This window comes from Cricetulus griseus, chromosome 8 (genome assembly GCF_003668045.3).
Source record: "Cricetulus griseus strain 17A/GY chromosome 8, alternate assembly CriGri-PICRH-1.0, whole genome shotgun sequence".
NCBI lineage: Eukaryota > Metazoa > Chordata > Mammalia > Rodentia > Cricetidae > Cricetulus > Cricetulus griseus.
The window spans coordinates 74,758,381-74,771,971 of record NC_048601.1 but is presented as its reverse complement, the minus strand read 5'-3'; the positions used below and the strand labels follow the sequence as shown (position 1 = coordinate 74,771,971).

Sequence of the window (13,591 nt, the reverse complement as noted above, 5' to 3'; positions counted from 1 at the left end):
TGACCCAGATTAAAGGTTGATCTTCCCACCTCAAAAGATCTGGACTAAAAGTAGGTCTTCCAGATGACTTAATTGAGAAAAATCCTTCACAGGTATACTTGGTTGATTCTGTTTAGTTAATTCCACGTGTAATTAAGCAGACAACCAAGAATAGCCATTGCACTTAGTTTTAGAAAAACTACAGGTGCATTTTAGGTCTTTTTGAAGAGCAGCGCTACTGTGGTTTTGGGCTTTTTGAGTAGAGTTGGAAACTTGCTAAGTGATCAAATGTGCTTAATACTCACCTTGTATAAGATACAGGCAAACTCAATCAGCATTGTACATGTATTGGCATGGTCTTGTCTTACAGCCGCAATTAGCTTCAGACTTGAAGTCCTGTACTATGGCTTCCTAAGCGCTCTGTGCCTGTCTCATTTTTGTGGTTTTTTGTTTGTTTGTTTGTTTGTTTTTTGGTTTTGTTTCATTTCCATAGGCCTGAAAATGATCACAAAGGTCATCAAGATGGCCCAGTAGGTCAAGGTGTTTGCTGCCAAGCCTGACAACATGAGTTTCATCTCTGGAACCCTCATAGTGGATGAAGAGAACTCCAGAAATCTGTTCTTTTATCTCCACATGTGCGCTGTGGCATGTACATGCTCCCACACAATTAAATGAATTCAATGATAACTTTAAAGTTAAAATTATATATTACCTTTAAAAAAATTTAAGTGATCACCAAAATGTGTGTCAGAGTATCTAATAGTTGAGTCTTTGGAAGCTATTTGAAACTTTAGAAGAGTAGAAATAACCCAGACAAGAGTCAGGAAGGCCCGAGTTAGACTTTGAAACATAGCCAGAAACTGCAAGCCGTGCATCCTTTACCTTGGTCCAGTCAAAGGCAACCTGGATGCCCCTTGGTTGGCAGATCCCAGGTCATACAGCTCTGTTTTGGCATCGAGGGGCCTGGGAGGACATTGCAGGGATTTACTCAGAGGGAAAGTTTAGTACTTGGGGCAGTCTGGGGAGACAGGAAATTTTCAGTCTTTTTCACAAATGTCCAGGCAAGGTCAGGAAGCTGATGCACAGCTGCTTGGATTGAATCCCCCCCCCACACACACACACACTCCCCAAGAAAGGGTTCTCTGTGTATTCCTGACTGTTCTGGAACTCCCTTTGTAGACCAGGCTGGCTGTAGGATTGAATTTTTAAGATCTAGGAAGCTCTATAAAATGACTGTTATTAAAGATATCTCAGGTAAAAACAGGATATGCACCCCAAGAGACCCTAACTGAGGAGTCCTCATGGTCTGGCTTAAGCTTTTAACCCCAGAACAATAGGGTCAGAAATCCAAGGTCAGCTTCAGCTACATAATGAATTTGAGGCCAGCTTGGGCTATAGGAGACCCTGTCTCAACAATAAACAAAACACAGTGATAATGACCCAAAGTAAACAAAGGTGAAAGAACCTCAAGATCAGAAAGGATCGGCCATTTCCTGGGCCCAAAGGCAATTTAAAAAATAAAGGGGTTAGGAAGGTGGCTCACTGGTTAAGAGCACTGGCTTTTCTTGGAGAGGACCAGGGCTTGATTCCCAGCACCCACGTGGGGGTCCACACCCATCTGTAACTAGTTCCAGGGGATCTGACACTTTCTTCTGGCCTTGGACACTGTATACACATGTACAGACAGACATACATGCAGGCAAAACATCCAGACAAAATATAAAAATTTTAAGAAAGCTCAAGTTGTAAGGATACTAATGTGACTTGGTTGGAGGGGAGCCTTAGAAAAGACAAATTGTGTGACCAGATGCCTGGCAGAATCCGTGCAGGACAATTCTGGTATCATGTCCTGCAGTTAGGATTCCAGCTGGATAGGTAGGTAAGAGGAAGTCATGTGAAGGCTATTTCCTTTGTGTGATTGGGAGTATGAAGGATTTGAGACAATGGACATTTTTCTCTAAAACAGTTTGCATAGCCTCTTGGAAACTGAAGGTAAAGGGTGCACAGTGGAATACCAACAGTTCTCAGCCACAGTTATGTGGGTGATCTGTGGGATAGGATTGACAAGCAAAAGCGCCAATGTAAATGACAGAGGTAAGTATGTGACCTTACCTAGGGCACTTAGCTTCAAGTGGCAAACTTGTCTGCACTGTCTTCCAACAGGTTAGAGATGGGGGGAGGAGGGGGAGGGGAGGGAGGGAGAGATGCCTATTTGCCAGCGGTGCCAGGCTTTGTACAAGTGTAGCAATACATTGGAAAACTAATTTCTTTAGTTCCAGCCAATTCCAAGGACCATATTTCAGTGGTCTGGTTTAGATCATTTGGCCAGTCTTAAACCAATCACCATCTAGTTAGCCAGTCCCTGCTCATGTGGTTTGAATAGCAAAAAGGAGCCACTATACAGCTAGAAAACATTTTAGTTTTAATTGTGTTCTTGGCATAAATGAAGAAACTTGAAAGTCAATAAATTATCCCTAATTACACTAACCATAAATTGTAAGGAATCAAGCAGAAAAATTTGTGTATCAAGTAATCCAGAAATGAGGGCTAGAACACAGGAGTCACTCAACATTGGAATAAAATTTTTGTTTTGTTTTGAGAGAGGGTTTACGTAGTCCTAACTGTCCTGGAACTTGCTGTGTAGGCCAGGCAGGCCTTGAAGTAACAGATCCACCTGCCTATCCCTCGATAGTGCTGGGATTAAAGGTGCAATATCATGCCTGGCCTATAAATGAGCCTACTTTTAGTAGATCACTTTAAAGAACAAATCCTGGTCCAATCCACAGGGAGGTACTGATTGCCTAGGCACAAGTGCTGGGATGAAGTCCTGCAGGCTGTACCAGACTTCAGGCTGCAATTACCAGTGGAGAAACAGTTTAATGGAGCACCAGCTTTTAGTCTCTGACAGTATACCAGTTGTTTTGCTGGTGATTACTTATTCCTCATGGTGTGTGCTACCTATTCTGGTGTTTTGTTTTGAGCCAGGGTCTCGCTGTGTAGCCCTGGCAGGCCTCACACTCGATACATAGACGAGGATGACCTTGAACTCAAGAGATCTGCCTGCCTGTTTCTCCAGTGCTGGGATTAATTGGTGTGAGCCACCACATCCCATCCTATTTGGTTTTGAGACAAGGTCTCTCTAGCCCAAACTGGCCTGGGATGCCCTACTTAGTCCTGCCTAACTTTGAGCACAGAACAGCCCTGAGATTACAGATTCCATCCTAGGGTGTCTCTCCTGGAATTTGGGGAAATCCTAAACAAATTTCTGTCTTCTATCCCGTTTCTAACACACTCCATCCCCTCGCCATACCTCATCCCCACTCCTGCCCCTGGTTTAGTCCATCGCTAATCTGACCTCTGCATCAGCCTGTCCTCTCCAATTTCAATCCCTTTACAAGGCCCCCTCTTCCTCACAGGAGCCAGAGCGCTCTTTCTAAAACGCAAACCTAAGACCCCCGTTGCTTGAGAATTTCACAGAAACTCCTTTCTGGAAAGGAGCCAGTTCCCTAGAACAGTGAGGTAGGGTGTCAGGAGGGAGGACTGTCCCGTGCACCCTGGGATCTGGCTGCCGAGGTTGGGTCGGGGACACTAGTGGAAGGCGGTCTAGCGGGATGGAGGGTGCCCCGGGGCCTGCAGGTGCGGCTGGTTCTGGGTGGGGACCGCAGGGCGGGCGCGGCCTCCGGGCGGCAGGGGGCGGGCTCTCCCAGGTCGGCCGCTCCGGACGGAGTGCCGGTGTCTTTCCGGCTGCACTGTGACCTCAGGCTGCGGGCTGCGGGTTGCGTCGCCGGGCATGGCGGCATGGGGCCCGGCGTCCACTGTGCCTCTGCTCCGCGGGAGCCACGGGGTGAGCCGGCGGGGCTCGGGTGGAGCTGCGGGGGAGCTTGGGTGGCTTTTGTCTGGCTGGGGACATGGGGCGAGGCCGGGGTCCTTCCCTGCCCATTCATTCTCTCCTGACTTCTCTCAGTCGCACTGGGAGTGCTGGTGGGTGTCTGGCTCAGGTGGATGGGGGACAGGCCCACACACCGTCACAGTACAGCGAACCTGGGAAAGAAATGCTGCCTTCCGTAGCAGAAAAACGGGTGCTGTAACCCTGTCGTCCAGGCGTTGGTTGCTGGGCCCTGCAATTGCACATAGAGCAGGCCTCTCTCTGACCTTGACCCTCCATAGCCTGCAGCCTCGAGTGGGAGCCCAGCATAGAGCCAGCGAGCTCTCCTGTACGTTTTTGAGACAGAGTCTCACATTATCGCCCTGGCTAACCTAGAACTTGTGACGTTCCTCCTAACTCTTAGAATAAAGTCGTAAGCCACACTGCCCGACCGTTGTCCCTCTTTCACACTCATCTTCAGCTTTATCTCCTCCACCTCTTTATCCTCACTTGCCTGCCGTCTTGAATCTGCCTCCCATGCTGAGGAGTTGTGTTGCTCCGGGACTGTCATCGAGGGCAGGTCATCTGGGATTTAGTCAGTCTGTTGACAGGATAGTGTGCTAAGATGACAGGCTCCTCGGAGGGTTCTGCTGTGCTAGCCACTGTGCCTGCCTCTTGGTGCTTTTACGGTGTGCCCGCCATCCGGTTATGCCACCTATGCTTCTGTCTCAGGAGCAGTTCCGCCCCCAAAACCTTGCCATCACACAGCCTTGGTCTTGCTCATTTGTGCAGCACACAGACCATCTAACTCCAGACCTTTCATCCTGCCTGCAGCTCTGCTATCTCTTAGGCTTCTTGGCCTGTGTCCAGTGGTCATGCTCTCATCTGCACACTCATTGCTTCAGAGGGCCCGCCTTAGGGTCAGCTCTGGGATGCTGCTGTAGAGGCACAGACTCCATCTTGGCCTTTTAAGACCAGCCAATGAGAGCTGGGGAGAAGGCTCGGTTGGTGAAGTGGTCACAAGGATGATTTGAGTTCAGTCCCCAGGGCCCATGTGAGGCAGTGGGTAAGAGTGTTCTCTGCTTTTGCAGAGAACCCCGATTCAGTATCCAGCCTTCATGTCCATCACCTCACAACTGCCTATAACCCCCGCCCCAGGGATCTGATACCCTCATCTGGCCTCTGAAGGCACCGCAGTCATGAGCACAAACTCTTAAATACACTTGTAATCCCACTGCTGGGGAGGTGAGACAGATGGATGCCTGGGACTTGCCTGCCAGCCTAGCCCACTTGATGAGCTCCAAGCCAGTCACTGTTTGTCTCAAAAAGTAAGGTGATGTCCCTGAGAATGACCGCTGTGCTTGTCCTCCACCCACCCACCCCACCCCCGCACACATGGGCTGCTGCACACGCACAAACATAGCAGAGACCCAGGATGCGACCCTGAAAGTCTAGACCAGCACCCTGCTCTGGACCTTCAGGTGAGACCGAGCAGTGACTGGATGGCACCTTCAGCACCTACACTCACCAGCCCCAACATTTTGCCTGCCCCCACTCCAGCAGAGACCATCTCACAGTTCCACGGACCTCCTCTTTGTTGTCACAGCTTCCTCTGCTGAACTGTGTACATCGGATGTTTGCCTCCCAGACTGACGGGGAGCTCAAAGTGACCCAGGTTCTCAAAGAAAAGTTTCCTCGAGCCACAGCTATCAAAGTCACAGACATCTCAGGTGAGGCTTCCTCCCATCTTCTCCATGGGGCTTTGCTGAGGTTTTCGAGTTTTTGCCTGGGGAGAGGCTGAGGTCAAAAGGCCGGGAGGAGGGGACTTGCCATAGCGACTGCCATGTGTTGCTCTGGGCCAGTTGGAGATGGGGACTTAGAAACATCGGAGGGAAACCACAAAGACAAAGGCCTGGCTGAGAGAGCTCTGGGTTACCAGACTAGGCCTGCTTAGATGAGGCCCCACTTACTGATGAGCAAGCCTGCTCCTGTAGAGGCACCAAGAGCTCAGGACATAGTCTCTCAGTTTTGAGATGGACCTTGTAACCTGCCCACCCCAATTCTTGAATCCCTACAATGGCAGAACCAGAATGGGCCCAATGTAGGTGTGGTCAACTACCGGACTTTATCCAAGAGTCAAGCCCAAAGAAACAAGAGAGCCACAAGAAACAGGAGAGCCAGAGGCAGAATTAGGACCCAGGGCAGACTCTCCAAGCCCAGGCTGGCCCTGCTCTTCTCAGGCCACTGCTACACTTCCGGACGCCTGTCTGTTAGTCAGGACTGGGCTGGAGGTGCAGCTTCCCCACTAGAAGCAGAGGGAAGATGGGGGCCTTATCCAACACACCCAGAGAAGGACACAGGTGCAGGCAGCTAGATAAGAGCCAGCCCTAAGGAGGGCTCCCTGAGGCCTCGAAAGCACACTTGCATGGGTTGTGAGAACATTCAGAAATAGCTTTTATTGGGCTGGAGATGTAGCTCAGTTGGTGGAGCACTTGCCTAGCAGGTGCAGCGGTGATTCCCAGAAACACATAAAACAGAGCAAGTTTGCCGTGCTGGCTTGTAATCCCAGCGTTTAGGAGGAGTAGTTCAAGGTCATCCTTGCCCATGTGGAGGGTTTGATGTCTAACTGTGTGAGACCAGGACTTAAAAAACAAAACACAAAGAAGTAAGAAGTGTATTTTATTATATGTCATTTGTATGTCAGGTGAGCTCTGAGGGCTTCACTGTAGTGGGAAAGCATGTCTGACTGAGCTTGAAGTGGTTGGTTAGATTGCATCCAATCAGGAAGAGGAGGAGAGGTGGGGAGAGAGAGAGAGAGAGAGAGAGAGAGAGAGAGAGAGAGATGCTGGTGCTTAGCTCCCTTTTCCTTTAGTCCAGGTCTCCAGTTGAGGGGTGGGTTATCTCAATCTAGAAACTCCCTCATACACATGTCCAGAGGTTTCTCTTCTAAGAGATACTAGATGCTGTCAAGTCAGCAGTCACTATCAACCATTGTTGGCAGGGCTACACATACGATTGGATGAAACATTAGGCTATTTTTGTACTTTTTAACGGGTCTGTGGAAGGTGGAATACGGAAATTGACCTTCCCACCATCTTCCATGGCTAAGAGAGAATCTTCTACCTCCCAATGCCTCCCAGGCCTTGGGCTTCCTCTTTCCTGCCTACACTAGACAGTTGTGGGTAGCAGAGAGGCCTTGCAAACGCAAGAGTACATTTGGGTCAAGGCTGCCTGCCAGGAGTGAATAGTCCGATCGGAAACTGATCTTACCTACACCTGTTAGCAGAACGCTGTCAGGGCACTCCTTTCCTGGGACTGTCTGGTACTTGAGTGTGAGTCTGCAACCATCTGTTGTATCTGAAATGCCTTTGTTTCAGGAGGCTGTGGGGCGATGTACGAGATTAAAATTGAATCAGAAGAATTTAAAGAGAAGAGGACTGTCCAGCAGCACCAGATGGTCAATCAGGTCAGTGGCTGCTGACATTCCTTTTCCTGGCCTTCAGCATCTGAGGGCACAGCAGAGAGCATGGTGGCTATCACTGTCAGTCCCAGAAAAGAGCAAGGCAGCCTTTAGAATATGGTCATGAGGCCAGGACTTGAGACCCTGGAAATACAAAATCAGAGACTCACTAGGTTGAGATTTTGAGCAAATGTAAATTCATTAAAAATTGAAAATAAGCCATCCAATAATTATCTTTACACTTCTTTTATAATACTAACAATGTTTACTGTTTCTTTGGTTTGGGTTTTGTTATTTTAAAGAGGGTCTCTTGAAGCCCAGGCCAGCCCCAAACTCATTATGTAGGTGAGGATGGTCTTGCATTTCTGATTCTCTTGCCTCCACCTCCCAAGTGCTGGGGGTTTGTGCCACCAAACTCAGGCACATTCATTGAGAGCTCTACCTACTGAACTGCATCCCCAGCCTCGTTTGGGTACTTTTAAAGACTCAGTCTTATGTAGTCCAGGCTGGTCTCAAACTTACTATACTCCTGAGGATGACTTTGAACTTCTGATCTTTCTGCCTCCACCTCCAAGATGCTGGGTTTCTAGGTGTGCACCACCACACCTAGTTTATGAGGTGATGACGGTGGAACCCAGGGCTTTGTGTATGCTAGGCAAGTGCTCTGCCAACTGCTGTAAAAACTCAGTCCTTGTTAGGGATTCTTTTTTTTTTTTTTTTTTTTTTTTTTTTTTTGGTTTTTCGAGACAGGGTTTCTCTGTGTAGCTTTGGAGCCTATCCTGGCACTCCCTTTGGAGACCAGGCTGGCCTCAAACTCACAGAGATCCACCTGCCTCTGCCTCCCGAGTGCTGGGATTAAAAGCGTGCACCACCAACACTTGGCTTGTTAGGGATTTTTAAGACAGGTGCCCATCTGATGCCTTGTCTGGACTCATGCTCTCAAGCCACTGCCTCCTGAACAGGGTTATAGGCATGCTCCACTGTGCTTGGCCCCCTCAGCGTTTTCTGCTGTTACACACTGACATATCTGTAAGCACAGACCGTGCTAAAAGACACATTTTTGGAGATTTTGGTATGTGTTCCTCAATTGGAACCTGTACCAGCCTTGACTTCGGGCCTCTGTCTCGGAAGTCACCCCTCTGGACAGCTGTGTTTGGTGTCACTCTCAGAGGTGTTGTGTACTATCACCTGGTTTAGTTTCTGAAAATTAGAGTTCTGGCCATAAACCCCCGACACATCCTTTACACATCACTGGAGGGGTTTCCTTCCCCCCTCTGCCATCACCCTCCCAGTTGGCTGTTGCTGTTGGTGTTTCTTCATCTGGACCCTGGCCCTAAATGAACCTCTGGCCTAGGTTCCCTTCTGCACGCACCCAACTCAAAAGCTGCTTCCCATCCTCCTGGCTGGGCCCCAAAGCCCCTCCACTTTTTTTTTTTTAAGATTTATTTATTTATTATATACAGTGTTCTGTTTGCATGTATCCATGTCTGCCAGAAAAGGGCACCAGATCTCATTGCAGAGGGTTGTGAGCCACAATGTGGTGGCTGGGAATTGAACTCAGGACCTCTAGAAGAGCAGCCAGTGCTCTTAACTTCTGAGTCATCTCTCCAGACACCCCCTCCACTATGTGACTCCCTCTTTTTAAAATAGTGTATTCTACACTACTATTAGGGGAAGAGCACCCATGCTGCAGAATGGGTAGAATAGAACTTGCCTTCCACTATGTGGGTCCTTGGGATTTGAACTTAGGTCATCAGGCTTGCCAAGCAACTTTACTCACTGGGCCATCACACCTACCCTCCAACTCCGTCCAGCTGCTGTGATTCAGCTTGTGTCCTGGATACATGCCCCCCTGACATTCTCAGCCCTTCGACGTTTTCACAGCTCTTGTCCCTGGCTGTGGCTGGCTGGTGGTTTGAGAGACAGGCTGTAATGGGGTAGCAGCCAGACTCCTTCCAGATACCGCTCAGCTCTGTATGGTCTCCAGCTTAGAGCCCAGGTAGATAGGACAGGAAGACCTGGCTGAGAGCTTTCCCCACAGCCTATGGGACTTGGATTTTGTACTGAAATACACATATGCTGCCTGGTGTGACCGGATTCCTGGATGCTTTTTAACCTGCATGTATCCCTTGGCCTGCAGCTGTAGTTGCTACTTTCTGGGTTGTGACCCCAAGTAGGTTATTCAACCTCCCTGTGTCCACACAGCCTGAGAACACATAGTAAGCCCTCCTTAAATGTACCATGTGCTCTAGGCTAGTTTCTAGGCAATTCTCCTGTCTTCCCCTCCTATATCACTGTAGGAATGCCAGGACTACAGATGTGTGCCACATCTGGCCTTTTTACCTAGGTTCTGGGATCAGATTCAAATTGTCAGGCTTGCTCAGCAAGTCCTCTTACCTGGTGAGTCATCTCTCAGACCCTCACAATGCTGTTGTTGCTGGCCCTGAATTCCTTGTTTTTGTAGCTCTATTCCTCATCACCGTCCCTTACTTTTTCTTTGGTGTCCCCAATACCTAATGCCACACTGTGCACAGCCATGCTCAATCATGCTTCAAGCTGCAGCTTTATTTTTTTCAAGACTGGTTTCTCTGTGTAGCCCTGGCTGTCCTGTAACTCACTCTGTAGATCAGGCTGGCCTCTAACTCAGATCTGCCTGACTCTGCCTCCCAAGCGCTGGAGTAAAGGCATGCTCCACAATGACTGGCTTTCAAGCTGTGTCTTCTTACCCATGATATTCTGGGTTTTGTTTTTTCGAGACAGGGTTTCTGTAGCCCCGGCTGTCTTGGAATTCACTGTATAGACCAGCCTGGCTTTGAACTCAGAGACCTTCCTGCCTTGCCTCCTGAGTGCCGGGATTAAAGGTGTGTGCCACTACTGCCTGGCTTGTTTTGTCTTGTTTTTGAGGCAGTGACTCATAGTCCAGACTGGCCTTGAACTCACTAAGTGACTGAGGACAACTTTGGCCTTTTTTTATTTGTTAGGCACTGGGCATTGAACACAGTGCATTGTCTGCAGCCCCATGACTGATCTTCCCACACTTACAGTACTTTAGTCAGGTCCCGCCCCCCTCCACCAGAGCCTCAGTGATTCTGTCAGTGATTCTGTCAGTGACTCCTCTGTGGCTGTAACAGGGAGCATGTGACACTGATGTGGGTTGAGGAGCCTCGGGAGATCAGGGGAGGTGTTGAGAAGGGGAAGTGTGCACACTACAAAGCTGCAAAGCCTCAAAGCTTCCAGGGCCCAAGACCTGTCCCTATCCCCTGGGCTCCCACCCAGCTGGCAGTAGGCCAGATGCAGAGACATACGTAGCCACCAGGGGGCACCCTGGGCCTGCAGCAAGCAGAGGGAAGGGACTGAGATGAGGCTTTTGTGTAACTTTTTAAAATCTAGAAACAATCATTTTAATATCAATCCCCCGTTCCCTCCCATCCTCCCATGCCCCCTACCAACCCTACCAACCCTCCCCAACCCATCCCTTCACCCACTCCCCAAGGATAGTGAGGCTTTCCATGGGGGATCATCAAAGTTTGTCACATCATTTGGGAGAGGAACTGGGCCCTCCTACGTGTATCTGGGCTGACAGAGTATCCCTCCATAGGGAATGGGCTCCTGAAGCCCATTTGTACACTAGGGATAAATGCTGGTTCCACTGTTAGAGGTCCCATAGACTGCCCAGGCCTCCTAACTGGCACCACATTCAGAGGGTTGGTTCGGTCCCATGCTGGTTCCCCAGCTTTACAACTGGGGTTCCTGTGCTCTCACTAGGTCAGGTCAGCTGGTTCTGTAGGTTTCCCCAGCACAGTCTTGACTCCTAGTTGTAGAGATGAGGCTTTTTAAGGATCCTTTCTGTTTGCAGAGTTGAGGCCTCCATTGACTATAGAGTTGGCCTTGGGAGGGCCAATTAGGAACATGACTGAAACCAGCTGTGGCCAGGACCACAGAACATCTGGGTCCATATCCTGACCTATTTACTCCCTTGCTACTCTAGGCCAGGGGTACTCAGTGTTGTTTTAACTCCATAACAGGTAGGTAGGTGTGTGTGTGTGTTTGTGTGTATGTGCATGCTGTAGGTGAGAGAGAGAGTGAGTCTGTGTGCATGCTGTAGGTATGAGAGAGAGAGAGAGAGAGAGAGAGAGAGAGAGAGAGAGAGAGAGAGAGATGTAGGCTGTAGGCTCAGGGTCTTCCTATATATTTCCTATATATTGCTGGGCTGGACTTGAACTCCTGAGCTCGAGTTACCACCCTGCCTTACCCCAGTGGTTGAGCTATATGTGTGTAGAACCACAGCACGCACAGATAGGTTTGCTGTTGTTTTCTCCAGGCAGGGCTTTTTTGTGTGTCCTTTTGTGTGTGACTGTCCTGGAACTTGTTCTGTAGACCAGACTGGCCTTGAACTCACAGAGATCCACCTGCCTCTGCCTCCTGAGTGCTGGGATAAAAGCCATGTGCCACCACCACCTGGCTACAAACCTAAACATTATTGAATAAAAACAACTGCAAAAAGAGCTGGATGCGGTGGTGCACACCTCTAATCCCAGTGCTCTGAATTGGAGGACCCCGGTCTACAATAGCAAGTTCCAGGCCAGCCAGGGCTATATAGTGAGCCCCTGCCTCAAGCAAACAAAAAAAATTATAAAGGGGGCTGGGAAGAGGCTTAGAGGGTAAAGTGCTGTGTGTAAGTGTGAGGACCTGAGTTTGGATCCCCAGAACCCACATGAAACCAGACGCTGGTGTTACAGACCTCCGTAACCACACCAGACACTGACTACAGATCTCTGGGACCATGCTCAGCATTACCATCAGTCCTGGGTGGTCTCAGTGCCTGGAAGGCAGAACAGGGAATCCCTGGAGTATGCTGGCTAGATGACTGGCCAAAACAGTAAGTTCAGTGAGCCACCTGATACATAAATCAGAGAGTGGTCAAGGAAGATAACCTCAGGCCTCCAAACACATGGACACACACATGCACAAATGCACAGAGCACCTACACACATGCAAACATGCATCCATACACACAGTACACAATACACAGACATAGGCAAGAAATATTCTGAAGGGAAAATTGTTTAAACAAAACATGTGCAAGGTATCCTTCAGACAGAGCTGTGTAGAACACTCCGTAGCCAATGTAAAGACACTGACTGTGCTGTCTCTTCCTCAGGCACTGAAAGAAGAGATCAAGGGTATGCACGGCCTTCGGATATTTACCTCTGTCCCCAAGTCCTGACGGCACCCGGGCTATGTGACTGCTGATGATCGAAACCTTGAGTGCACTTCACCACAGCAATCTTGCAGAAAAATCCCTGCCCAAAAAATGTATCTATTTTGTTCATAGACATTTATGTATTATAATACAGGAGCTATGTTATCTACTTAGAGTTAATTAAAGACCACAGATACCCACTGTTCACGACAGGCATGAGTCACTCCCCAGGTCCCCCTTTCAGAAGCAGGGCCCTTCGTTCACACTGGCCACCTCTGCACAGTTCTTCCTGCTACTGCACACAGAATCAAGGCTGGCTTTTGGTTGTTTTTGTCTTTTGAGACAGGGTCTCACTGTGTAGCCCTGGCTGGCCTGGGACTATTTAGATCAGGCTAGCTTGAACTAACAGATTGCCTGCCTCTGCCTCCCTACTGCTTGGAGGAAAAGCATGTTTCTACACCTAACCCCAGATTTTCTGGTTCTATAGAGAAGTTCTAAGAACTTTCCCTCCCCTACTTCAAGAATCACAAGGAACCCCCAGTTTCCCATGCCTTGGAGAGGAGCTGAGGAATGGCATGCCTAGCCCAGGGCTTGAAGGCCCCCATCCTCTGCATTTGGCAGGAGGGGAGATTGCCAGGAGCTGTGCTTTCTCAGCCAGCCTTGCCAGCCACTCACGCTCACTCTGGGCTCTGGGAGGGAGTGACTCTGAGAAGCTGGGACATCTATTCTGGATACCAGGGCTACGAAGTCTGGTGTTCTGCGTGTAAGTTCTAGCAGTTGCTGGATCTGGGTCACCAGTGTGTCTCTGGATCCATGATGGTGAGCAGATGGTGCAAGGTGATTGACCCCCAGACCTGGGACCTGCATTATCTTGTGTTTCCAGAAGCTGTCTCACCAGTGTTCTTCAGATTCCAGTGGCCACCTCTGTACCTTCGCTCTAAATTCTGTCTGGTTCATAGAACTATGACGAGTGCCTGCTGCAAGCATTGGGGGTCTCTACAGGATCCATCGGTCCTTTCAGTGTGGATCCTGCCTTTCCACCCAGCCTGCACATCCCAATTGAATAGCTTTCTTTTTCTTTTTC

General features: G+C 49.2%; 1 protein-coding gene across 2 annotated transcripts; it reads left to right on the top strand.

The window, feature by feature from the left end:
* Positions 1 to 3,671: 3,671 nt before the first annotated feature.
* On the top strand, positions 3,672 to 12,714 carry Bola3 (bolA family member 3). 2 transcript variants are annotated; one of them, XM_027428826.2, is made up of 4 exons: positions 3,672 to 3,823; positions 5,451 to 5,574; positions 7,222 to 7,310; positions 12,466 to 12,714. In XM_027428826.2, exons 1-4 carry the CDS (start codon positions 3,770 to 3,772, stop codon positions 12,529 to 12,531), a joined length of 333 nt encoding a protein of 110 aa, XP_027284627.1. In that variant the 5' UTR covers positions 3,672 to 3,769; the 3' UTR covers positions 12,532 to 12,714. The 2 variants fall into 2 exon arrangements, with proteins under 2 accessions (XP_027284627.1, XP_035304856.1); XM_035448965.1 differs by lacking the exon at positions 7,222 to 7,310.
* Positions 12,715 to 13,591: the final 877 nt, after the last annotated feature.